This window comes from Terrapene carolina, unplaced genomic scaffold, assembly GCF_002925995.2.
Source record: "Terrapene carolina triunguis isolate 2854851 unplaced genomic scaffold, T_m_triunguis-2.0 Scaffold66, whole genome shotgun sequence".
In the NCBI taxonomy this organism is placed as follows: domain Eukaryota; kingdom Metazoa; phylum Chordata; order Testudines; family Emydidae; genus Terrapene; species Terrapene triunguis.
Genome location: NW_020664417.1, coordinates 55517308 through 55544814, shown reverse-complemented (window position 1 = coordinate 55544814; position 27507 = coordinate 55517308). Strand labels below are relative to the sequence as shown.

The window sequence follows — 27507 nt, the reverse complement described above, 5'->3', positions numbered from 1 at the left end:
CCTGAATTTATATATATATATGCTTCTTTAACATACTGTACAAGAACAGGAAAAACTGCAAATAATGTTATATACAGGACTTATGATCTATAAGGCTTATAGAAGTTTGATCCATACAATTGCTATGGTCTTTATCAATAAAATATTCACACAAACTCAAAGATTCGTACAGGGAAAAATAAAAATCAAGAGATATCAGGGTTGTCAGTTTTAAGCAATGCATTTTAAGAGCCAGTTTTGGTAAGCTCTCCATGCAGAGCACTTCTATTAGAGACAATGGTAGTTCTGTACATGGAGGGCTTGTAGAACTATTCACTAAATTTTGCATGCTCAAAGCATTTAGAAAAATATGCCACGCAATATTTACATCTTTACTCTCTGATTAAAATTTATTTTCTACTGAGAGCAACTTTAAATTACAGCTTAATCTGGATCAGACAATTTCTTTTAATATATATCCTAAATATATTTCTTTAAAACCAAAATATATATACTTTATCCAGACTTTGATAGGAATGAAAAAGGAGCAATAATAGCTCTGTGCCAGTAACTGATGTAAAGGGACAGAACTTAAGATTGATTACAAAATAGTACTGCCATAGAAAAATGGACCCGCCATTGGCGGGATGACTATTTCAATTTAAAAATTCAGATTCACTACTCAAAAATGGTTTTAGCCACCCTCTCCCCTCCAAATCCTACAATCTTTTAATATCATTCCATAGAAGATTTTCTAAATATATTTTTTCAATTTTCAGGAGTGTGAAAAATAAAAAATGTGCTATCAATAAAGGCATGGTTTAAATCAGGCTGTCTAAATGAAATACATTTTCAGTAAAATTTACCTCTGCAAGATAAGTTACAAGGCTAAACGTGGTATCTGAGAAGGAGTCATGCAAATATCTACACACTACGTTAATCCAGTTAGAACAGTCTCTGGAATAACTGTGTGTACTGTATAAACTCATCATATGCGCCAAATTGGCAAGGGTTGGTGACTTCTCCTCTGCACAAACCTACAAAACAAAAAACAAAAATTAACTTCCTTCACCCACTAAATTATTGAGTATATAGAATGTGTAATACTTTTCTGAAGGTTTAGGATTTATTTTTCAGTAACAGCAAGGACAAAGTAACCACAAGAACATCTATATTTTACATACATAGGCTCAAGAATTTCAATTTGCTATAAAAATAATATAGAAAACTGCTGAAAAGATTTAAAATGACTATTCAATATAAAAAATGTGCAGCGTACTTACACTGTTAAAATAAAATAACCACCTAGGGCTAGAGTCATGCCTTTACGGGTAGCTGTACTGGAGGGGGTTTCATGAGAGGGCAGCTATAAAATCTGATCAGTGAAGGCTGCCTGGGAAGGGTAAATCTCCTGACAGGCCTGGCTCTGTTCCTGCCTAGGCTGCTCTTACTTTTCCACTCCACCCCATCCACACTTCTGGAGCTGTACAACTTAGTTACAGGTTCCCTAATAATGTGACAGGCACTCTGAGTGGCTTGCACCACTGCATCCATGCTTCAAGTGGACTTACTGCTCACGTTAAATCTGTTTTAAACCAGGGAAGTCTGGGCAGAAAATCTGGCAAATGATGTTCTTATCAGTAAACATTAAACATTTTTACTGTTGGATAGTTCTCTGAAAACATCCACTCAAGGTGCAGCAGCAGTCAAAAAGCAAATAGAATCATTAAGAAAGGGATAGATGATAAGACAGAAAATATCATATTGCCACTACATAAATCCATGGTACGCCCACATCTTGAATACTGTGTGCAGATGTGGTCGCCCCATCTCAAGAATGATATATTGGACTTGGAAAAAGTTCAGAAGAGGCAACAAAAATTATTAGGGGTACGAAACAGCTGCCGTATGAGGAAAGATTAGTAAGACTGGGACTTGTCAGCTTGGAAAAGAGACAACTAAGGAAGGGATATGATAGAGGTCTATAAAATCATGACTGGTGTGGAGAAAGTAAATGAGGAAGTGCTATTTACTCCTTCTCATAACAGAAAAACTAGGGGCCACCCCATGAAATTAATAGGCAGCAGGTTTAAAACAAACAAAAGGAAGTATTTTTTCACACAATGCACAGTTAACCAGACTGATGATGCTCGTTAAAAAATAATGTGTTAATTAAATTTGTGACTGAACTCCTTGGGGGAGAATTGTGTGTCTCCTACTCTGGTTTACCCACATTCTGCCATATATTTCATATTATAGCAGTCTCGGATGATGAAACAGCATATGTTGTTCATTTTAAGAACGCTTTCACTGCAGATTTGACGAAACACAAAGAAGGTATCAATGTGAGATTTCTAAAGATAGCTACAGCATTCGACCCAAGGTTTTAGAATCTGAAGTGCCTTCCAAAATCTGAGAGAGACAATGTGTAGAGCATACTTTCAGAAGTCTTAAAAGAGCAACACTCCAATGTGGAAATTACAGAACCTGAACCACCAAAAAAGAAAATCGACCTTTCTGCTGGTGGCATCTGACTCAGATGATGAAAATGAACATGCTTCAGTCCGCACTGCTTTGGATGGTTATCAAGCAGAACCCATTATCAGCATGGACACATGTCATCTGGAACAGTGGCCGAAGCATGAAGGGGCATACAAATGTTTAGCATAATTGGTATGTAAATACCTGGCAATGCCGGCTACAAAAGAGCCACATGAACGTCTGTTTTCACTTTCAGGTGACATTGTAAAGAAAAAGCATTATCTCCCGTAAATGTAAACAAACTAGTTTGTCTTAGCGTTTGGCTGAACAAGAAGTACTGAGTGGACTTGTAGGCTCTAAAGTTTTACATTTTTTTTTTGGGTTACATAACGGCATTCAAAAACAAAACAATCTACATTTGTAAGTTGGATTTACATGATAAAGAGATTACACTACACTACTTGTATGAGGTGAATTGAAAAATACTATTTCTTTTGTTTGACATTTTTACAGTGCAAATATTTATAATAAAAAATAATCTAAAATGAGCACTGTACACTTTGTATGTTGTGTTGTAATTAAAATCAATATACTTAAAAATGTAGAAAAACATCAAAAAATATTTACAACATTTCAATTGGTATTCTATTGTATAACAGTGCGATTAATCATGATTAATCACAATTAATTTTTTGAGTTAATCGCGTGAGTTAACTGCGATTATTTGACAGCCCTATTAATAAAAGTGCTTATGTATTTTAACTGCCTTTAATGGAATAAGCGTTTTGTTCTTTTTGAAAAAAAGTTAATTACATTGCTCACTGCTGATCTTCATTTAATCTCCCTCCCCCCACCAGTTCTCTTCCTCTATCCTCCTGCTCTTCAGCATATACTTTTCTGTTGCCTGCACCCTTCTCCTCCTCTCCCTTGAACATGCCCTAACACCTAGTCCTTTATTCTATCTGTTCCCTTGAACATATACCTAGCTGCCTTGTTCCCTTCTCTGGTCATTCCCCTCCCTCTGGTAACTGGCAGCTCCATTCACACTATGGATCCTGCCTGAGGGCAGTTTTGTTCCTCTCCTGCTCGTATAACAATACTACTACCTAGCTCTTACATAGCACTTTTCCTCAGCAGATCTCAAAGCACTTTACAAAATGAGGTCAGTATGATTATCCCTATTTTACAGATAGGGAAACTGAGGCATAGAGCAGTGAAGTGAATTAAACAAGGACACCCAGCAGGCCAGTTGCAGATTCTGGAATAGAACTCAAGTCTCCCAAGTCTCAGTCCAGTGTTCTATCCAGTAGGTCACATTGCCTGCCCTATTGTGTAGGTGCCATTTTATTTCCATTTCCATGCTCTTCTTTCCAATGAAGTGCTCTGGGGACCACCAATAGTCCACTGATTCATTTGGAAACTGCTGGTGCATATTTTACCCCACTTTCACAAAGAAGACAATTTAAGAAGTCATTCAATTTTCCACAAGATAATCATTGTTTTCAAATAACAAAAACTGTACATTACTTATTTTTCAATACACACCAGTCTCAAAGGTAAGGATCATTTCCTTACTAGAATTAAACTGTGAAATGCACTTGAAAATTATAAACTATAAATGTGATTTAAAGAAATTAAGTTCCACTAGCTGTGACAACCATCTCTTTTTTTTTTTTTTATTAAAAAAAAAAAAGAGAGAGTCTTTTGCAACACTAGCAATAGGAAGAATTGCTTCTTACCTTCCCAATTTATAGGTTAAGCCTAATGGGTACTCTGATTCTATAGGGGAGTTCTTAGAGCCTGATCCAAAGACCACTGATTTCAGTGTAAATACTCCCCTTGACTTCAGTGAACTTTAAATCAGGCTCTTAGAGAACAATTACTTCTCATTAACACAATTATTATAGATAGATCTTAGACATGGAAGAAGAAAATTTAGTGGAAAAGCAGCATTGTAATACTTTACAGAGATAATTGGTATGAAAGGTACATCTCTGTTTTGGCTGTAAAAGTGAAAGCCTAAGTTGTGAATAATTCCCTGAATGTTATTTTAAAAATATTTACATACCTTCGCTATCCTGTCTGCTGTTTCTTTACAGAACTGAGTTGGGTTATCAAAATGTTGGATTAGATGAGGCAGTAAGCATAAGATGTTAAGAGGAAATCCTGCAGACAAACAAATGGTGCTGAGTTATGTGAGCACACAACAAACTTTTAGTATTTTAAAAACAAGATCTCTGTAACCAAAACTGCTTTATTATTTAAGATGGAAGTAGAATGATCACCTAATCAGTTAAACAAAATTATTAAGTAACTCAGTGCTCTTATTCAGCACAATGGCAAGCTCCTATGAGAATATGCAAAAGTTTAGAATAGCACTAAACCAAGGCCACTATGACTAAATGGTTTTAGAAGGAAAAAACTATTTTCTTACTTACTTTGGAAACAAATTTACTATAATGTAATATACAATTCCAATTTCCCAGCAGGTATACTTTGCACTGGATCTCTAGACAAATGATCCTAATCTACACTGTACCTAGCATAACAATGCTGGGGACCACAGGATTTACTTTTGCTCTTCACTGGCAATGTATATCACTATTGATTTTAATGCCAAAGATTAATTTATTTTTCAGTTAACCTACTACCAAATTCAATATTGTTACATATAACTTGATTAAAGATACCTGCTAATTGGGAGGGATCAACCAATATATGTTTGGAGACCATGATGAGTTTACTGAGGAGGTGAACTGTCATTTCCTGTGTAGACACTGAGGTAAAGCCCTTAAGGAAGAGCTGCTGAAGGCCTGGAAAGTTATTCCATTTCAGTTTACTCTGCACCTTTTCTATCTTCTCCCGACTCTCTGATTTATCAAGAGGCAAGTGAATAAGCAGTTTGTTGAGGAGCCTGAGAGCCAGGAGGTATTCATATTCATAATCTGATTCTAGCAAGGATGCTGCAATCCAAAATATGGTGGCCATCAGATTGATAGGATCAGTAGTGGGCCGCACATCATGCATTCCTCCCTCTCTCAGAGAGGAGAGGCTTCTAGTCCTTGCTAAGCTTCCACCATGGTTTATTCTTCCATCCATTATATCCAGTGTGTTGCTCCGTCGACGGTCACCTCTCCGGTCACCAATTAAACTCAGTCTCAAAGAGTTACTCCTTGCATTGCTGTAATATCCCAAACAACTGCCACTACTAATAGGACTTGTGCTTAGATTTATCTGTCCAGTGCTTTTTCTGTTAGCTGCGTACTTGTTTCCCATTACAGGATCATGGTATGAGGTTCTAAAATAAAAGCAATGAAATATATTATTGCATGCACAATGTCAGACCTTCAATAATGTACATCCTAAAAAATAAAGGCTCCAAAAATCAATCCTCCAGCACATGCAGAGTATATTTTACTATCAGTAAGTAAGTCTCAAGAAACACTTATGTCATAATGAAGTCCTCTGAGAGAGACTGCCTTGTTACTTTAACACTACAGCTAGGGAAAAAATGTTTTCCAGACATAAGAAATTACCAAGGTAAGAGAGCCAACAAGGGACCTAGTACAATTAGACATACTGATTAAGAACTTGAAAAATGTGGTCTAAGAATGAAGATTTGGAATTCCCATATATTTTCTTACAGATGAGGAAAGAGAGGGAATTAAGAAATGAGGTTATTTACATGTCCTTATATTTCTCTTAAGGTAGCATCCTAGACAGATCCATACTTTCAATGGACTTTCACACTGAGACTCAAGAGCATTTACTAAAGATATCAAAATTTTCTGGAACCCATGTTATGTAGATATACAGTATAAATGCCACATTGTAATCAATAACCTCTGAACTAAGCTTAAATCTATACAGAGAAACCCCAATAACCTATTTCATCTTTTGAGTAGTAGAGGGGCATGAGAGTATGGATTATTTTTTCAGTTTATAAAACGCATCTTTCAACACCAGTAGGCACATATATTAGATCCTAGAATACATCTCAATACTAAAAACACCTCCCTTATACCACCCCAGAAATTCAACCCCTTGTAATACAGGCCTTAAATCCAAAGCCCAAGTGAAAAGACATGGGTAGCAAATTCCCCGAAGTTCAATAAACTTTTGAGCTTCACCAGACCAGTGGGGAAAGCAAATTCCAGTCGGGACCTTCCACTGACAATGCCTTACCATCAGCTCCTAAAGTCTGGGACTTAGGGCCTGAACCTGTAAAGTACTCAACACCCTCAACTCCCATTATGGTCAGTGTTCAATGGTGAGAAATATTGTAGCTGATTTCAAATGCCAGGATTAAACACAAAGAGAGGCAGTTTCTAAGGTATCCAAGACCCCAACTACATAGGACTAACTCTTTGCATTGTACTCAGAAACCAAACGGACATTAACATTGGCTACAAATCATACTTCATGCATGAAGTGTCTCAAAGTATATGAGTAGCTTCATTCTGCACTAGATGAAGTTTCCAAGTTCTATTCAAGTGCACACATTTCAGTAATCCAATCTTGATGTGAAAAAAAGCATGAATAGCTGGCAAGAGCCTTATGTGAAAGGAACATTTGTAGCACAATACATAATTATGCTTGGCCAGGCTCATTTTCTTTTTAATATAGCAAGTCCCTGGGGGCAAAGGGAACCATAATATTTACAATGTAATTTTTCAAGTCTGCTCTCAGACACAAGATGAGAATTTTTTGAAAGTTTGATAACAATCCATTGAACCAGTTTTGACATAGAAGGGGGAAGAAAAATTACAGACCTTTATTTACACTTAAAAAAAAAAACGCAACAAATTTGGAATGCCGAGTAGGCAGCTCTAAATGTGGTCTGGTATCTGCTGTAGAAGAAGAAATTTGGTTTACAAATTATTGTAATCCTAATTAATATAAATAATACCTACCATGATATAGCAATTTTCATCCAGAGATCTTGTAGCACTTAAAAAATATTAGTATCATTACCTACATTTTACACATGGGGAAACTGAGGCATGGAGTGCTTATGTGACAACCACAGTCAGGTAGGCTCTGATCCTAAAAGATGGTGAGTGCCCTCATTTCCACTAAAGTTAATCAGAACTGAACTCAATGGTTCATAGAATTGAGGTACAATAGTTCAGCAGCATGGATGTGAACAGAACCCAGATCTAACAAATTTGATTTACAAATTCTCCCCTTCTTAATTGAGAAAAACTCACTGATTTAGAAGTGCCTAATTTGCTCTACCACCTAGCAATAGAAAAAGTAAGGAGTAACTGAGGTCAGTTTCAGGAAATTTGACTAAGAGCCCAAAGAGATGAACATTTGAAAACAGCATGCTGTCGTTGTATTAAGTTTAAAATAAAATGATGGCAGAAACATTTTGATTATATGAGTAATAAACAACTAATAGTTCCCATGAATACTGTAGTTTGACTAGTATAAGTACTTACTGAGAAAGTGCAGATATAAGATCATAATGCTTCATAGTTTCAGCCAATGTATCAATGGCGGATTCCAGAGTCAGAAGTAGCTCTATGACAAAACCCTGAAAAAGAACCAAGGTTATTATATGTTATAGTATGTACAACAGTGCAGATTGCATAGGACCTCTTGATTGTGATATACAAATAGAACAAACAATGTTAGGGACTGATTCATAACTTTCTGATCTAATTACACCATGGTCCTAATGATGCACAACGCAAATTAATGGTGCAAATTCAATGTAAAACAAACAACACTATACAATTTAATTTTAAACTAAGTAATGACACAATCATGAATTTATGTGTGTTATATTCTCTGGTCCAATACCTCTCACAAGATAACTATCAAGTTCCATTATTCCCCTGGGTGTGTTTATACTTTATGACTCAGTTCCTCTTTTTGTGGTTTACAAGGAGTGATATTAAACTGTGAAGATACAATATGTTGCCGATAAATCTAAATATCAGAACACACTAAAATAGTTGTTTCTTCTTTAATATTATATTGTTTTATTTAAAATACTTGAGGCATATTTTGAATTATAAAATGTATGGGTGCTGCCAGGAAGCAGATTACTTCACCTGAGACATCTAGTTCAGACTGCAGAGTCTCTGAAAGTAAATGTTTGGAGGCTACTGGGTTGCCTTTGAAAACAAAGTGCTCAGCATAACCATGAATTATTTTGGTTCTGTTGTTCAGAAGTGAAAATTCAAAGTGTTACAGAAGTTAAATCAGATATCAGTCACATCACTTTTAATACCCCTTTCTTCTTCATTTAAGGAGAAAATGCAGCTGAGCCCATCATAGTGCTTTTATCTTTTATTATGGTATTAAAAATACAATTCAAATGTTGTTTAATAAAATGGGAAAATTATGAGTCAGATGGCTGCACGGGAGAGAAAATAAGAAAATATGCAAATACCTGTGCTTCTTCTCCTGCATCTCCTACAGTTTCCACAAGCCTGGAGAGAATGTCGGAAAGCGTGGATGCAGAAAGAGGCTGCTTCAGAGCCCTGAATATCTGAAACGATCTCCCAGCATAGTGTCGAGAGGAGCAAGAAAGTGCAGTTTGCAAAGCAACTTCACTAAGATGATGCTCCAACTGAAATCCTGCTATGAAAGCAAATGTATGTCCAAATAACACAGCAGATTTAAAAAAAGAAAAGAAAAGAAAGTTGTAATTATTACATACATTACCAGTGTTATTGCACACTTTTTTTTCTACTGACAAGATTATTATAGTCAACTCTGTGTTGGCTTTTAAGCTAGTTTTATCGACTACTACTTCTTCCTCATCCCCTTTGCTAAATTGGAATCCCTCACAAAGATCCATCCAATCACATAAGCAGCTTTCCCATAAACTTAAACAGAAGTATTAAATATTAAATTAGACAGACGGAAAGAAAGATACAAACTTTAAACAATAAATAACCGCAGTAAGCTTGTAATATATATTTTCTCTCTCTCCAAGTGCACATTATGTTGACATATCCAAGTCTGAACATAGTTATGAACTGTGTCACTTAAAAGTGCAACATCTATTGGCTGAAAGCAGAAGCCTGGAAATCTATGCATATTTTCTGAAAGAGAAGTTCTTATTTATTTCACAAAGATTTTTATTTTATTGAAATTCTACAATGTATTCATTCTTTTCTAACATACCTGAACTTGACTGCTTAAACACAGACACCACATGTTTTAGAAACACAGTTAACTGCTCAGCACTCTTTATACTAGAGTTCTTGGCTGAAACATCCTCATGATTCCAAAGTGGCCCTCTTTTCCTAGAAATATAAAACCCAACATATAACGTAGCATAGCATAAAAGTATAAAACATAACCTCTATTATCATTATCCATTTATGCAGTACTTTTCACCTAGAAGAATTCCAGAAGACTTTATCAACTATATACAGTATACTGAAACACAGATTTCTCTGGAGTGAAATATGGCAGCTGTTTAAAAATGTGCCGCAATACTATATAACAATTAAGACAAAAAACAAAGCAACATATTCAATCCAATTGAAACTGTAGGAGGAATTTAGGGAGGGGGAATGTGTAGTTACCCTAATGGCAAGTAATTCCAACTGACGCTACACATCTGCAAAAATACCACAACCCACCACCACATTACTGTAAAGTTCTAGGGCTGTGTAAAAACTCTCTTTTTTGGTTTGCACAGTTTCTACAAACCAAAATCAAGTTTTTGACCACTAAGATCTACTTAGAGTTTCAGGTTTATATGTTCAGCCCTGCAAATCTGTGGATATCCACTTTATATCCAAGGATCATGGATCATTTTTAAGACTGCGGATCGGATGCAGATCAAATTTTGTATCCTCTCGGCTCTATTTATATGATTCTGAAAGCACCAAACAAATTATCATATGAAAATAGGAACCCTTTGAAAGTTGCCAGTTTTATAACTAAACTTTGCCACCAATTCCTACTTCCCCAGTTAACATACAAGCCCTCTCTATCTCCAGGCCACCTTGAAGATCCATACAAACCCAGGTCCCCACAACAGCCTTCAAGACGCTCTCTGAACAGACCTTTAAGTATCTTCTGTAGGGAAGGATATGGGGCTCTATTAAGCATGTAGCATATTCTGCAGCCCACCAGATCCCAGAATGTGGTTCAATTGTCTTTAAAGGAAGCAGTTGTGGGACTCGAGTTGCTGAAGAGAGGAAAGGGGTTGAAACCCTGAAAAGCTTTCCATGGGGAAGGGGATCTCCCAATCAGTGGGGAGTACACCAATCAATGGCCTTTTGAAGTCTCAGGAGGAAAGATGGCCAATCAACTGCCCTTAGGATGTAGAGAAAGTAGAATGGTTTGAAAGCTATTATATATACACATAACATGCACACAACAAGAGAGTATTTAAGATCAGATTCAAGATCTTACTGATGATAAACAGAAGAGAAAAATAGTCAACTTCATGCCAAATAATATGTTATTTTGCCATATTTCCATACACCATACATCTCGACCATGAAGTGTTACCTTGAGGTAATAAATTCCATGAGTGTTTTCACTTTTTCATCCTGCTCTACTGAAATGTCAACTTCATTGAGGATTGTGGTGTGCAGATGAGAAATGGCAGCGTTGGTATTTCCTAAACTGATGCTAGAAGAGGTAGAACTTGAACTAAGCCCTGAGTCTGTCATTGGGGAGGGCTGGTAATCAGGTATAAAATCATTAACACCTGCTGAAAGAAAAACAACTACGATTATATTATAGTTTGGCATTTTCACATTAGACTTCAAAAAAAATTATTAGTATGATGCACTGGTTCTCAAAAGATGCACTTTGATTAGAATAATTAAAATATTTTCAAACTGAATATACAGGATGCTCCTTTTCACCTTCTAAGCCACCAATATAGCATCTGTTTGCAATGCCAACACTGAAAATATAAAATTTAAAACTATGTCATACGAATTACCCATTTTATGAGACAGGTTTCAAAAGAGAATTATTAAAAAGTTTACGGTATTTTACCAGTAAAGCCCTGATCTTGCAAACACATATATGTTAACTTTATGCATGCAAGGAGACTTAATGAAGTCAACAGGAATACTCATACCTAAGGTTAAGCGCATGTATAAATCCTTGCATAATTGGGGCCTAAATAAATAATAAGGAATAACCCGTCCATAACTACAATCATAGTAATGACTGCAGGATTCATTTTTATATTAGTATTCTGGTGAAGTGACAACCCATCAGTCCCTGCACTTGTAGGCATCACATCTTTAACAAGTTGATTCAGTAGTTGAACTTGAAAGCATTACAACACACACGCTTGTAGAGTAGAAGTCAAGAATACAAGCTGCTTCCTGATAATGCAGATTGGCTTTTTGATTGAAATGTAATCTGATCACAACTGAATTTAATTATTAAACTCTAATACGTAAGGCTGATTCACCAATAAGGTAGAGCTGTTTTGTGCCACTCTAGATGTATAAAGCAGCTCTAAAAATCAGCTTAATCTGGCTACTGGCACATTCTCTCTTCACATGGGAACCATCTGCAAAATACAATCTGCATAGCTTCTATACCACCATTCTCCCAAGTACTGTAACAGGTAATGGAGCCAAGGATAATGAAGGCACAGCCAGGGTTTGTCTGTGTCTGGTTAGCTGAGGTCAGCAGTTGGAGTGCTGAGGGACACTAGCACCTGATGTAGACCATTAGCCTTCGCTGTGTTCTGGACTGATATATGCACAGCTGCAGGATTGGATTGTGGGGGGCAAAAGTTGCTTAAAGAAAACTTTGCAGCCAACCCCCACCATCAGTCCCCCAGCTTATGCTGAGCACTCTTCAGATGGAAGGAGAATTGGGTCATAAATGGATAGTATTTCTCCAGTCACTGTTACTTTTATAGTGTCTGTGTCCCTTAACTACATATTTAGGATCTGATCCCGTAAGTTTCTCTGCGTAGATAGCCCATATATTCACATGAAGCCCTATTTAGGCCAACAGGGCTCCACAAAGGGGTCTATCAGCACTTAGTATCTTGTCAGATGTGGGCCTTGGTCTCATCAAAAAGATGCAATTTATTAAAATTGTATAACTTGCCATTTAAATCAATTATTTAACCATAATTTACTAGATCTGCTTGCAGGATTTAGTCTTAATATAATTTTTAAATTATAAAATGTTCTACTGCAAAATTCAAAAAGTATCAGTGATTCATGAAATAATGCTTATATAGGATATTTTATTAAATTAATCAGCTAATTTTAAGTTAAAAACATCACTATTATAATATTTTGCTTATTCCCCACGTGGGGATAATCTCCCGAATGACACTGTTTCAATCCTCAATGTGGACAGAACTAAACAAAAGTTTGCTGGCCTTCTCATCCTGATCTCTAGTGAACGTTTTTTCATACTACAAACCCAACTTACATAGAGTGTCTCTGGCCATCTCTACTCAAGAGCCCAAGGACTGGAACAAGAGTGGTTTTGTAAATCAGAACTGAGTTGCATTTGGTAAAGTTCTATGGGTAAGTTTATACAAAATATGCCTGCAATATGCCTGGCTCTACCCAGTGATTTTAGTGTCTCATATTCTTGACCACCAAATTTACACAAGAATTTACAAAATATTTTTTCTTCAAGTAACACAAAAATACTTCCCAGATATACAATATATTATTTCAATTTTGTTGTGACAGGTACTGCCATCTGCTGAAGATAATATGAAATATCATGAGTCAACAAAATTAATTCTTGTTCATATTTTCCCCAAATCTATGATACAATCAAAAGTGAAGCTCTCATAAAAAAATGTTTCCAGTGAAATGTACTGATTTCTCATACTATATGATAATTTCAGATATTTTATGTCTTCTCATATTCTTTGCACAACATTAAAAGCAAAGGTCATGCTAAAATCTTGTAATATTTTTGTGGTATTCTATTAAATCATACAATGTCAAAAGGCTTATGTCCAAAATTGAAAGTTGCTGTAACATATAGAGGAAATATCTCCCTATTTCGCCTTTAAAATCACAAAAAAGTAGTTGCTATTTTATATGACCAACTAACAGTTTCCTCTGCCGTTTCCACAGCAGCAGCAACCAGCAATTAACATTCAACTGTGCTGCTCCTGCTGATGATGACTGCGCACAAAATGTTAACATCTATATTAATTTTAGGTTAATGAAAAATCCAAGGAAGAAAGAAATTTTATCCAACTGGACAAAACTGGAAGTGAAATAAATTACAAACAATGGAGATTTTAATATTTAAATCCAATCAAAAAGTGACCTTCTGTGTTGTTTTAATTAATGAAACATTAACAACGTAGCTGTGGTTACCTGTGAAAGTATAATCTAAATGTGCAGTTTGCTTGACAGTAAGCACCCTGGGTTCATTAAACTCCCTGTTCCTGAGAAGGACAGAAGCAACAGACTGGACACTACTGTTGGAGCCCATTGCTATCAACAGGTGCAAAAGCAGGCGTTTACAATGCTCATACACTTCAGGGTGGTAGTGGTCAAACCCTAAAATGAAAGAGGAAAATAGAAAGGTTAATCAATTAAATATGCAGCTAACTAAAATAAGCAACAGTTCTAGTACTATCTAAAAATCGGCCACAGTCCTAGTGGTCTATATCAATCTCTACAAATGATATCTATTTTTGGTAAAGAAAGCTTCACCACCAACAACTGAAAATGAGTTAGATTTTGGCTATTTGGAGAAACAGAGGATATGCTCCTTCCATCTCCCCTTCTATTTTTTCTATAATAACTTCAATATATTAAACTCTCTGGCTTTACTGTTTTAAAAAACAAACACCCTCTTGCTCAGTGTGGTAATGTATTGTTTATTTCATACAATAAACCAACTAGGCTATACTGTGGATGATTCCTGCCATTACACAGGTACTAAAAAAAACCATTTTAATTCAAACAAATTGAAAGACTCACCATACTGAAAAATATGGAGCCGAAAACACAGGGGAGAACAACAAGAGAAGCACTGAGGACACTAAGTGTACTCCAAGCTCATTGCACCTTCTATGCAAGGGGAGAAGGACAAATGGCCTCAATGGACAATGCTTTGTAAAGGAGTCCAAACTTTCATGCCCACTTGTATTTCCTACCTACATGTTTGTCTCAAGAAATAAGCAACATTAGGAACATGAAAAGGTTCTCTAGTCCAGCACACTTGTCTGATTAACTGTATATGCTCAGAAGAGAAAAAGGCCAAATCAAGTGGGGATACAAGTTCAGGGCAGATGTATGCTGCCCAAGAGAGGCCGGGGGTGAAGGGCAGCAATGGACTACAATAAGGTGGAAATATGGCCAAAAGAGTACAAGAGGAAGGAGAAAAGAGATGCACTAGTTTATTACCTATCACACAATAGACCAAATTTAGCTCTGGTGCAAATATGTGTAACTTCACTGAAGTAAATGCAGTTACACTTGCTTACATCATGGCTGCATTTAGCCCAAAACGTTCTGCTTACAGGCATTTAGTAAGTTTTAGCTTTTATATGTTATCCACAGTGTTAATTTTAAAGATGACACTTATTAGTATTGTATTTATATAAAGCAAAATGACTGGAAATTTTTTTTAAAAAGTGGATTTTTTTTCAACTTGAAAAAGTGTTCTTCCTTTATGTTATTGGAAGTCAGTTTTTAAAGTCAGATTGTCACAACAACATAGAAGACGAAAATATTTCATACACCAGAGACCCTTTCTGTACTTTCTGCTAAGATTTTATTGATAAATAAATAATAAGAAATATTAATCTCATTCAGCCTTGGAAAAAAAGAGTAGTTATGTCAAAAGGCTGTTGTCATCAAATTCAATTACTATAATCTTCAAAACCAAGATTACAAACTGCTGTTTTCCTCAATTTAAATAAAACCCGTGATATTTCAGTAAGAGTTTTGTTACCTATAAAAACTGCATGAAGTAAAAGATGGAGGTAGCCTCCCCATTCCACCTTCACACTGTGGTCGATTATCAAGTCAGTCAAAAGGATCACTGCTATGTTACACCTAAAGACAAAGAAAAAAATTGATAAGAGATCAGAATACAATTGTAGTTTACATTTTGAAGGTTTGTAGGAGTTTTAAAGATACTCTTAACTAATATCCCCTTTTAAGACTATGAAAGTCTTAAAGGCAAGAAAGAAAAAAACAAAGTCACAAGAAGCCACACAGCCGATGTGAAAAGCTTTAGCCCTCCAAATCAAAAGGTAGCTAAGACATCGTAACTTCTTGAATTGTAAGCAACCCAGGAAATGTAATGAATAAGGAAAGGCTATTCTTACTTTACACAGCACATGCATGAAGACATAGTTTGATTTAAACTAATATGAACTGAATTGCTGTCACTTTCATGTAATGTTAGTATTTACCTGTGAAGAGACATGCCTGGAGATGAAGTTTCAGGTAAATAATCCACCAGTGGTGACCAACAACCCCCAGTAGGTGGAAAAGGTAGAGGCTCTCCTTGATTATGCTCCATCACTTTCAGTCGCCAGTTAGAATACAGTGGCATTGAATCACCTATCAAAAATACATTTATTTTTACTTTTCTTTTTGATTTGTAAATCCAAGCAAAATGTACAATTTACTAATGGTAATCTTCCACCTAATATTCTACATAGTAATAATTTTAAAAATGCCCCAGGATTTGAAGCTATAGATCCTGGGAAACAGAAGTGTCCAGACGAGAAAAGCCGTTCAGACAAAAGTTAAAATAAAGAATGGTTTCTTACCCTACAGTAATTGTGGGTCTTCAAAATGAAGTTGTCAATGTGGATCCCACTGTAAGCACACATGTAAGCAAGTGCTGCATGTCCGCAAGACTGGAATCTTTTGAATAACCGTGTCTGTCAGGGCCACGTACACTCCCTGTGTCTCCTTATGCTCCCATCCAAACCCATAAAAGGCAGAACAACTCTAACCCCCTCTTAGTTCCCTTGCAATCAAAGTCCAGGGAAGCATAGGACTTCATAAATGGGGATGGAGGGTGGTTATGGGATCCACACTAACAACACCTCAAAGAACCACAGTTATTGTAGGTAACTGTTCTTTCTTCGAGTATTTGTCAGTGTGGATTTCACTGTAGGTGAGTAGCAACAGCACCCCTTCTGGACACTTGGATTAATAGTATTAGCTGCATCAGTCCAACAGGTTTGTAGAATTGCTCTCCCAAACATGGCACTTGCTCTAGAAGCTAAGTACAATGCATAGTGCTTGACAAAAATCAGTGGGTTACTCCATGTTGCTGCCTTGCAGATCTCTGAAACTGGCACATTTCTGAAGCAGGCAGAGGATACTGCTTGAGCTCTGGTGGGATAAGTCTTGGCATTTGGTGGGAGAGATACACCAGCTAACTGAAAAGACAGTGTTATCTGTCACACAAAGAATTATGTTATCCACCTTAGATATTCTTTGTATTGAGATGGCCTGTCCTTTGGAATGGCCAGTTATAGCCAGAAATAAATAGAAAGACAGTTTGGTTCTGTCAATGTAGTAAAAAAAGGCTCTGGAAATGCCCAGTGTGTGCTGCTTCTTCTCTCCCAATGAAGAGGATTTTTTACTGCAAAGAAGAGAGGCATGTTAAATGATTAATTCAGATAGAATTTGAGACCACCTTAGGAATTAATTTAGGGTGAGGTTTCAGGATCACATTAACCCTATGAAATACGATATAGGGAGGGGATCAGCCACAAGCATTTGAAGCTTGCTCACTCTTCTGACTAAAGTGATTGCAACTAGGGAGACTGTCTTCAGAGCCAGATGAAGTAAGGAGCATTCTGAAAGGGGCTTGAAGGGGGCTCCATGAGTCTCAAGAAGATGACATTGAGGTACCAGGCAGAATCAAGTTCCCTGACCAGTATAATGTAGGTAACAGACCCTTCAAGAACTCTGATACCATTGGGTGAGAGAAGACCAAGCATGACTATCCATGGATGGCAATCTGAAATTGCTGCAACTTGGACCTTAGTGGTGCTAAACAAAAGCTGTTTCAGATGCAGGAAGTAGTTGGGAGACTTTGGTACCAAAGCCTGCATACGGTCCAGGCCATGTGGAGTCATCCCTATTGAGAACCTCTTCCATTTTGATGAAAAAGTCCTTCTGGTAGATATCTTCCTGTTCTGTATCAGGATGTCCTGGACTTGTCTAAAGCAATCCCTGTCCATGGTACTTAACCAGACAACATCCTGTTTGTCATCCAGGTGGGTCTGGATGGAGTATCTTCCCACGGTGCTGTGAAAACAGGTCCAGGAAGTCTGGGAGTTGAACTGGTGGTTGAATGAACATCTGTAGCATGTCTGTCAACCAAAATTGCATTGGCCAGTACAGACCTATGAGAACAATCATGGCTGTCCTTTTTGAATTTTGGAAATCACCATGAGGACCAAGAGAATGGCTGGAACAGCACAGAAGAGGCCTAGATTCCACTGCAGAGGGAAGGCATCAGGCAACAGCCCCAGGCTCATATCCTCTCTGCAACAAAAATTCTGGCACTTGGTGTTGTCTTTGGTGGCAAACAGGTCTATTACAGGAACCCCCCAATTAGTTCTATGATAGATCTCTGTAGTGATCACTTGTGAGTGGTAACATATCTGCTCAGGGGGGTTACAAGGTTGTTGCTGACTCTTGGGAGCTGACGAGCCATCAGGGTTAACTTGCATCTGTGGCACCATGTCCAGAGCTTGTGCCTCCTTGCTTCTTTATGTGGTGCATTGCTGACATGATGTTCATCAAGACCTGCACTGTGGAATTGTGAAGAACAGGAAGTAAGGTCAGGCAGGCTAGCCTCGTGGCTCTGAGCTCCATGACACTGATGTGGAGCTCCATGTCTTCCGGGGACCCTATTCCTTGCATTTGTAGATGGTCCAAGTGGATCTCTGAGGTACCTGTGATTAAAGTCATTGTCGGGGAGGGGACAGAGAACAGTACTTAACCACGCATATTCTCGGTTTCCTTCCACCATTTCAGATCTGTGAGGTCTGAGTAGAACCATGACCTTCTTGCTCATTTGGTGTTTCACTGGGAAACAGACCAACCTGAACCAGAGCTTGAGTGGTCACAGGTGAAGTCTGGCAAGCAGCATCATGTACATTCTTTCTGTGTTGGTACTCTGGCTGACAGTCCCAGGAGTTGGACAATGTCTTCTGCACCTCTGCTGGGGCTGGTACTTGCACATTTCCTATAAGGAGCCAGTGTGTAAATTGCCAAGGACCATACGGTGGCTCAAGTCCTTGAGGGAATGGAACACTTTGTCTGTACTCTGGCTGAAGTTCTGTAGTTAGTTCTGTAGCTGAAGTGGTAAAGGTCTATGCTGCAGTGTTGGAGGTTTAGGGTTCAAACCCTGTTGATGATGCATAATTGGGGAGGACTGTTAGTTGTACATAATAGAAGGGGGGGGAGGGACAGCTCAGTGGTTTGAGCATTGGCCTGCTAAACCCAGGTTTGTGAGTTCAATCCTTGAGGGGGCCATTTAGGGATCTAGGGCACACAAAAAAACCTGTCAGGGACAGTACTTGGTCCTGCTAGTGAAGGCAGGGGACTGGACTCAATGACCTTTCAAGGTGCCTTCCAGTTCTATGAGATAGGTATATCTTCATATTTTTTTTAATAAGAGCTCCATTGCCTCAAAGGGTAGGTCCTCTATAATGTCCTCTTGGTATGCCAGACATCTAGAACCATAAAATCTGCCTCATTCTGATAACTATGGCCATCAACCTTGTGGCTGTATCAGATGCATCTGTGGCCAACCTGACCTTTCTCTTGACCCTCTGATTGTTTCTTTCAACTCATCCCTGTACTCCTGCAGGATTTTAGCTAGGAAAGGAGTGACCACCTCCCACGTGAGAAAATTGTACTTGGCAAAGAGAACATGGTAATTTGAAGGGTCTCTGGGTAGCCAGGACTGTGAATCACTTTGTTACACCCCTGCCTCCACTGAGAGGAAGATTGACTTTAGCTTAACTGGGTGCCAGCTTCCTGACACCACCAGCCTATTAGCCACCCAAACAATCTCCTCTGGGATATGCAAGCCCTTACTTTACCTTGCAGGTTAAGAATAGGTGCACCCCAGTCACCAAGCCCCTTTGAAGCTTTCCCCTGAAGTGTCCAGCCCCTTATCTGAATGCTCACAGTAATACCAGGTCTGCAGTCCCCAAGGGAACAATGTACACACCAGCTTGAATGATTCAACTCAGAATCAGCTGCTTGTATAATACCTCAGCACTGAGATATATTTATAGTGAAAACAAAAAGATTAGTGTCAAAGGTTCAAGATTCAAGAGATCGTGAGAAAGTATAATATGTAACCCTTTTGGTTTCTATTTAAAAAAAAATCAAATTTCTAGAGACTTAACAGGCCAACTTCCATCCTAAAGTGTATCTCACCCCAAATGTCCTTGGCAGCTTTTCAACCAAGCCTGCTTGAGATCCTGTTTCATGAATGTAATTGCACTGCCCAATTACTTTCTAGGTAGAGGATTAATGGGTGTTTTCCTTTCCTTGCCTTCTGATTACATTCCCCAAAGTTCACTGTCTGTACCGCAGAGTTAGGATAACACTCCTTTCCCCTATAACTTATTCTCTGGTGAGCTGCTTCCCTTTTGATTTCACATCCCACTGTTGACTTCAAATAGGGCTTCCACTGGGTTGGCTTATATGCTTAATTTACATGTGGACCAAGAGACGGGTGAATAAACATCTTTTGTCGGGCAGAAACCGGTTTGTCAACTCTGCCTTGATACAGACTTTAGGAACATATTTTTAGTGTACATGCATAACTCTTTATTCAATACCTGTACATACATTTTACAACAATATTAATGACCAGCGATACCTTGGCTTTCATACAAGATCTCACTCAATATTCTTTGGTGAACCAGAATGTATATATTAAGATCAGGACATTCTTGTAACCTCCTTAGCAGTTGGCATTGAGGGGTTTAGGTCACAAGTAGTTGGCCACCCGAAGTTGCATTGAGGTTGATGAATATGACTTGCATCCAAAGAGGTCCAACTTTTTTGAATCTTTGTTCTTAAGTGCACCTTTTGTGGACTTCGATTTTTCCTGAGCTGCTGAACAACCAGGGACCCTGGGTTTGGATGGGTGTAGAAGCATTCAAAGCCTTTTGGGGGGCACCTGATATCTCTTCTCCACTCATTTATAAATTGGAGGAAGAGTTATTGGGGCTTCTCGCTATCCTTTGGTGGGTTCCAGGATCCTCTCAATGGGGAGGGAAATTCTGGCTGGTGTTGTGGCACTCAAATATCAAAAAGAGTTAATGAGCCTTCTCTGGTATAAATGTAGTATCAGCATCTGTGGATTCCACAATATGAGACCAGAGGTCCTGAAAAGTTTTGAAGTTATCAATTGCCAGTGCGGCAGCTGATGTCACTACTTCATCTGTTGATGAGGATGACTCTTTTGGTGGAGACGGAGGTTGCTGTAGTCCCTCTGCCTTTTCTTGCTCCCAGTTGATCACGTTCAGTTCAAGTGTAGACAGCCTGGCTAATGATGCCACCAGGGCATGGGATCTCTTCCTTTTTCTGGAAGCATGCGAGGGGGATCTGCTTCTGGACATGTGAGAGGACAGTCCCTTTTAAGGCCAATTCGACTAAGGTGGTGTGCCATATGGGTATTGGCTTGGTTAGGGCCGGCCCAGTGCCACTCACATTCCCCATCTGGGATGGAGGGCTGAATAAGGGCTCCCTAATAATTTTCTTGGGGTCAATTTTTAAAGGTAGAGGAGAGGGATCTTTGTTTGATGCTGGAGAGAAAAGTACACTGGTGACAGTGAGGAGGAGTATATCTCCCTCTTCAAACGGTGGTGCTGTAGGGTGATATGGTTCCAGGGCCAATTCCAGTAGACACAGGAAAAATGTCTCCAGAAATGATACAGATTCCTCCCAGATGTATTTTGGGCTCTTGCTAGACTCCACTGTGGATACCTCCAGGAAGTCAGCACCAAGGTTAGCAGTGGGTCTCATTCTCTGTGTCATTCTTGGTCTGATTGAGGACTTGGAGGAGTTCTTTGAGAAGTGTTGTTTCGTTACATCCTTCTAGGACTTCCCTTCATGTTTGGAGCTATATTTGGGCTCTGTCCAGCTCAATGATTGAGCATCACTTCTATGTGTGGACACAGATGCTGATGCTGGGGCAGCTGAAGCAAATGCCAGGGCCATCGGTACTGAGTTGGTCTGATCTGAGGTTTATGGTTCTAAGGACTTTGCCAATGATGAAGCAGTTGTCACTGAAGTCAGTGGTGCTGGCTCTGCCAATGCTCTCTTCACCTTCTTTCCACTGCCTGATCTGCAGGTATGTGTGCGCTCAGGGGAGTGCTGGCTGATGCTGGCTTTCCAGCCTTGCTCTGCTAGCGATTGTCACCTTTGGGTATGAACAGACCTGCAGGCACTTCTCTACCAGATATGCCTCGAGCCAAGAGTTCAGGACCTGCAAATAATCCCGGAAGGAAAAGAACTTGCACACAGAGCACCTATCCAGGGTGTGGCTCTCCCCTGGGTAAAAGAAACATCACCTGTGTCCATCCTAGATGGGAATCAGTGTGTCACAGGATGGGCAGGGTACGAACCCTGAAGGTTTAGTTTGCCAAAAGTATAGCACTTCACCCCACTGTACAGAGGAAACACAGGCAGTTTCATTTTTCCCCCCCTTCTTCTTTTCTCTTTTGAATGTCCAATTCAATGAGAATGTGAAGATGAAGCTTTCTTTTTAACATTTTAAAGTCTCTAAGAAAAATAGTGGTTGGATGTTCACTAGGTTTTGTCTTGCTGTCACAAGCGTAAGAGGGAACTAAGGAAGGGTCATGGCCGCTCTGGATGCATGCATGGCCCCTATGGACACCACTATTTAAAAGAATCTGATCTTGCATGCACAAGCTGCATGCATATTTACAGTGGGATCCACTTTGACACATACTTGAAGAACAGTAACTTAGATTCTGTCTCTGGGAGACCTGAAAGCTGGAAGGAATAGGACAGTGGTGAAGAGCGCATAGCATTGAATCACACTAAAATAACTGTCCTGATATTAAGGCTGATATAAGCAGGAAAAAATCATGTCCATTAGTGAAGCCTGAGGACTTGGGTTTGATGGAACTCTGTATCTTAACTGTAGGTGGGGTGGAGGTAGCTCGATCATTTCCGCTGCTACAACAGTCCATTAGCTATAAATGGCAGATCCAGCCTTCTGAGCACCCTGTACTAAGCCAATGAATACACACGTTTTGCTGTTCTACTAGCCATTTTCCTACCACTCAACAAGATGTAAATACTCTCTTCTCTTCCATGGCAGGCAGGGCAGTGTGGTTCTGCATGTTCTCTGTGTCCCAGCCCACAGGTTTGCAGTGGCAACCTGCCATTTCTATGGTATTTGGGAACTTGTGCACCTGTGGTGGGGTATGCTGAATTTCCCCTTGCTTCCAAGAGTCTCAGTTGTTTTTGCAACTGATGCAGTGAATGTAGGCAGGTTACTTTTTAGTTAAAAAAAAAAAAAGTGAAAATAAGGTATGGCAATGAGCAAAGCACTCCTGAAATTTTACCTTTAAAATACTGGTTTTTCTTCATTGCTTTCAACTTCTAATTCACATTCCATCAACAAAATAACTGCACATTAAATATCCCTTGGTTTACCATTCTGTGACAGGTTCTCTGTCACGCCCCTCTTCCAGAGCCCGCTGGCTGTCCCAATAAAGCAGAGAGGCTTCCAGTTATGCAGCACCCGTGGCTTTATTTACACACACATAGTTCTCCCACCACCAGTGTTGAGCTATATACAAGGCTTACAGGGTTAGTTCCCTCTTTTCCTGCAGTCAGCCCACAGCTAGGAGCCTGACCTTTCCCTGGCTGGGCTTTTCTTCTGGCTCCCAGCCCTTATAACTGCTGGCTTGTCAGGCCAGCCGGTGGAGCCAATCCCCAGGCCAGGCATCAGGTCTGTTTCACCAGCCCCAATCTATTTCTCTTGATTGGAGCTGGCTGAGCAGGGGTAATTAGGTGCTTTTGTACCAGCACCCTGCTACACATTCATAATGAGCTATGTAGGTTAAAAGTGGTATAGCCACAGATGAAATCAAAATGAAACCCACGAACATTAAAATGCTGCTCCATCATTTGTACACAGTACCAAGAAGCATCTGTTTTTGGTAGATGATCAATTTGAATTTAGGATCTGGGAGATAAATGACAAAGTAGATGAACATTATGATTTGCAAGGATAGGCAGGGTACAGAGAAGTCACAAAATAGCCAGGGTTGGCGTTTGCAGGGAGAATGAGGAAAGGGGGTTATTGTTGAAGGAGGATGGGAGATTGTGGGTTAAAGTATACCGTGCCTGGCAGGGACTTCAGACAAAAATTAAAGAGTCTAATAAAATGATGCATAAACTTTAAATCAATAGGCAAATAAGTAAGGATTGAAGATGTCATAGGTTCAGTAATCAAACAGAAAATTATCCCACAGAAAGGTTCAGTAATGCTGGTGAACAGAAAGAAACACTTTTTAATACAGGTAGGAACCAAAGATATTCCCCCCCCCCCCCAAAAAAAAAGTATGCAGTACCCCTAAAATAGCTTAGGATTTTGAATTTGTGACCCTTGTTCACATCGTACCCATCTCCTGCCTCTGTTTGGTCTTCCCTAATGTTGTCATAATTATTTAAATTAGTAAGCACTTCAGGGCAGAAACCATTACTTTTGGGGGGATATAAAATCAGTCACAGATGGTGTGCCCATACTCCATAGCAAGCATGCAAAGAGGCTGGGGTTGGAGAAGGGATTTTCATCCCTTTCCTGCTTTTTAAACAGGAAAGAGCCAACCTATCATAAATCTAAATCAATGATTAAAACAACCTTTTAAAACAAATAAATACATATATACATAAATGAACAATAGTAGGTCCCTAATGTTTTTTCCTTCTATCATTCCTTCGCTTTTATGTTCACATTTTTTCATGCCTTTGTTTTTCCTCAGTCTAAATTTTCTACAATTTTCAACTAATGTTTCCATCTACCTTTCTCTGAAACCCCCCCTCTCTCTCTGTATTCAATACACATTTTTCCCTTTCCTTTTTATTTTCAGGGGTTTTTTTTTTACTTCTATTCATCCTCTTCCCCCCCCCCCCAACTCATCCCATGTTCCCTCTTTTTTCCTCTCCAATAGCAATCTGCCCCAGATTTTTTCACTGCTCCCCAGTTTGGCTTCTCACCTCTATTAAGTCCCTTCTATTGTATTTGGGAATGGCTGTTTATGAGGTGTGGCTCCTTTAAGGAATCAGGAAGTGGAGCCAAGAGTAGGAACAGGAGGGAGCCCAGTGGGGGTCATGAGGAAGAGAACCTAGAAGGGGTGCCAGCAAGACCGCTGGAATAAAGTTTGTTCTTGTTTGTATTTAAGCCTGAGTGGTCTTCCAAGTTATTGGGGACCACAGTGGCAATGGGGATGTTGGACCAACTGTGCTCCCAGCTACCATACAATCCCCAGCCTCTGTGACCATACCTGCCCAAATTCTGATGCTACCAGGGGACCCACCCTTGCTATGGACCAGATGGATCGCAGCATTCAAAGTGTACTTGATGCTGGTTGGTCTGGAAGCAGCACCTGAAGCTCGCATTTCTACTCCATGCACTAGGTATCAAGGCTTTCTGATCTTCACTCTGGAGACATGCACATCGTATCAGAAGGCAGTAATGGCATTAGCAGCACACCTTCACTCCACACCCTATGCTATGCTCAAGCGTATTAAATTTCTGTGGCCAGTCAAACTCTTCACAGAATCAGTCTGCTATGTTTGTAGTTAGCCTCCAGGAAGTGGCAGTTAACATGCAAATTTGCAACCCTAACTGATGAGATGATTCGGGATTGGTTTATGGAGCGGATTTCATATCTACAGTTGTGGGAGCACCTCCTTATGGAAACAGATTCTCTGACACTTCATGGAGCGGTAGAGACTGGCTATCAATTTGAACTTGCAATTCAAGAGGCTCATTCCCTTTCCCAGACCCACACTCCTCTAGGTTCTTCTTCTTTGGGGGCATCCACCACTGTAGTCATCCTAGTACTGCATACTGACAGGGGTTCAAGTAACTGTGTAACTGGGAGTGTCCAGCTCAGGGACAAATGGGTCGACAATGTGGAAAACTTAACCTTTTTGCCAGATGGTGTTGTTCTACCCCAGCCGTCACTTATATGGATGACCGGGGAGGAAGGAAGATTGCATCCCTTAGGGGATCATGGAACTGGGACAGTTTTAAAAGCTGCCTCTGCCATTTAGTGGATGTGGAGATACTGCTGAGCATGAGCACTGGAGCATGAGTTTCACTCAAACTACACCATATATCATAGATATTTTGCCTATTTCACCTTGCAGCCAGTACAGTCCTCACTATTTGGATATGGAAATGTGAAAATCACTTTGCTGAGGATGGTGGCTCTCCCCATGATATATTGTCAACAAGAAGTGGGAGCATTCCCATTTTACGGCCAACCTTCTTGGGCTGGATCTGTTCTGGGCACTGGGCTTTAAAGTATTAGACTCAAAAAACACAGAAATCCGCCTTGTGGAGGATGACTGGAGAGATGTACTCCCCAAGGTTTCTTCTGGACACGGATGTTGCCATAGCTATGAGCATCCTCCATGGACACGGATGTTGCCAGTGGAGCATCGTCCACTGGCCTCCCCAATTATACAGCCATTCTGCAGACCTCCCTGGGTGTTAAAGGATGTCGTAGCCACAGAGATTTCTCACTTGCTCAAGGAGGACATTATAGAAGTGACCGACTTCGCTTTGGATGTTAAACCTTTTTGTTGCAAAAAAGAAAGAAGGAAGACTACTTATGATCACCTGTCAAATCCATAGAAAGTGAAATTATGAGCCAGGAAGGGCATAATAATGCCTTGACTGATCTCTCTCTTGCCACTCCCAAATCATTGTTAGAGACACTGCCCCAGGATGTACTGTTACAAGCAGGGCTGTCCCTAGGGTGGTGCGGGGCCCAGGACATAGGTGCTGAGTTTCTAATCTGCTGGGGGGTGCTCCCCCTGGTTCCGCCCAGGTCCCGCCCCCACTCCACCACTTCCCCCAACCCCGCCCTGCTTCTTCCCACCCCCACTCTGCCCCCACCCCGCCTCTTCCCACACAGTTCCGCCCCATCCCCTGAGCACGCTGCACCCTTGCTCCTCTCCCCTCCCGCCCAGTGCCTCCTGACACCGCAAAACATTTGATCTGCTGTAGTTGGTAGGTGTTGAGAGGGAGGGGGAGGCGCCGATCAGTGGAGCCCGCCGGCAGTCAAGAGACGCTGGGGAGAGGGGAGGTTCTAGCAGGGGGGTTCCTCCTCGCCCACCCACCCGCCTGCCACTCGCCTCCCTGTTCCCTTCCTCATCCCGCTTGCCTGCCCTCCTCCCGCCTCACCTCCCCGCCCGCCTCCTCACGATTTTATCTAAGAGCGGGGCCCCCCAAAGCACGGGTCCGGGGAGGTCACCCCGATTCGCCATACCCAAGGGACAGCTCTAGTTACAAGAAAGTTCTCAAACGTGTTTTTCAGGATTGGCCAAAAACTATTTCAGATTATCAGGGGGTTATTTTCATGTGAGACTTGAATTGTCATCATGGGGTGATCAAGGTCTACTTTGGGACTCATAGGTGGAATTTCCAGAGGCCATGTGGACAGAAATGCTGGCAATTGCCCACAAAAGGCACCTTGGGATGGTACATATGAGGCAGAGGTGTTGCACAGCGGTACGGTGATCAGGAATTGATAGTCACATTATTGTGAACCACATTTACTTAGTAGTAAATCCTATAAGCAAGTCAGTGTACCACTGATTCCTACCCTGCTGCCACCTGGGCTGTGACAGTCCACAGCTAGCCTTATGTGGAGAAATAATTCCCACCCCACAGCATCAGTGGTTTCTATTAGTAGCTTAGAATCTTTTTCCAAATGGTCAGAGGTAGCAGCTAGCAGCCTAATACCATCACAAGTTGTCTGTGATCAGCTGGAGGAGTGGTTCTTTAGGTGGGATTATCTCTGAACGATAATTACTGATAACA

The 27507-nt window shown here is 40.0% G+C and overlaps 1 protein-coding gene across 2 annotated transcripts in view; it reads right to left on the bottom strand.

Annotated features, from left to right (window-relative positions):
• Positions 1–27507, bottom strand: part of FRYL (FRY like transcription coactivator) — a 345908-nt gene that overhangs the window by 82458 nt on the left and 235943 nt on the right. Inside the window, exons 37-46 of one of the 2 annotated variants that reach the window (XM_026647943.2) lie at positions 15827–15977; positions 15361–15464; positions 13773–13958; positions 10948–11152; positions 9604–9725; positions 8864–9054; positions 7905–7999; positions 5151–5758; positions 4529–4626; positions 846–1016 (exon numbers count right to left, since the gene is read on the bottom strand). In XM_026647943.2, the coding sequence (XP_026503728.1) occupies positions 846–1016; positions 4529–4626; positions 5151–5758; positions 7905–7999; positions 8864–9054; positions 9604–9725; positions 10948–11152; positions 13773–13958; positions 15361–15464; positions 15827–15977 (1931 nt within the window). The remainder of the gene's footprint in view (positions 1–845; positions 1017–4528; positions 4627–5150; positions 5759–7904; positions 8000–8863; positions 9055–9603; positions 9726–10947; positions 11153–13772; positions 13959–15360; positions 15465–15826; positions 15978–27507) is intronic. The other variant, XM_026647941.2, reaches the window with a different exon arrangement.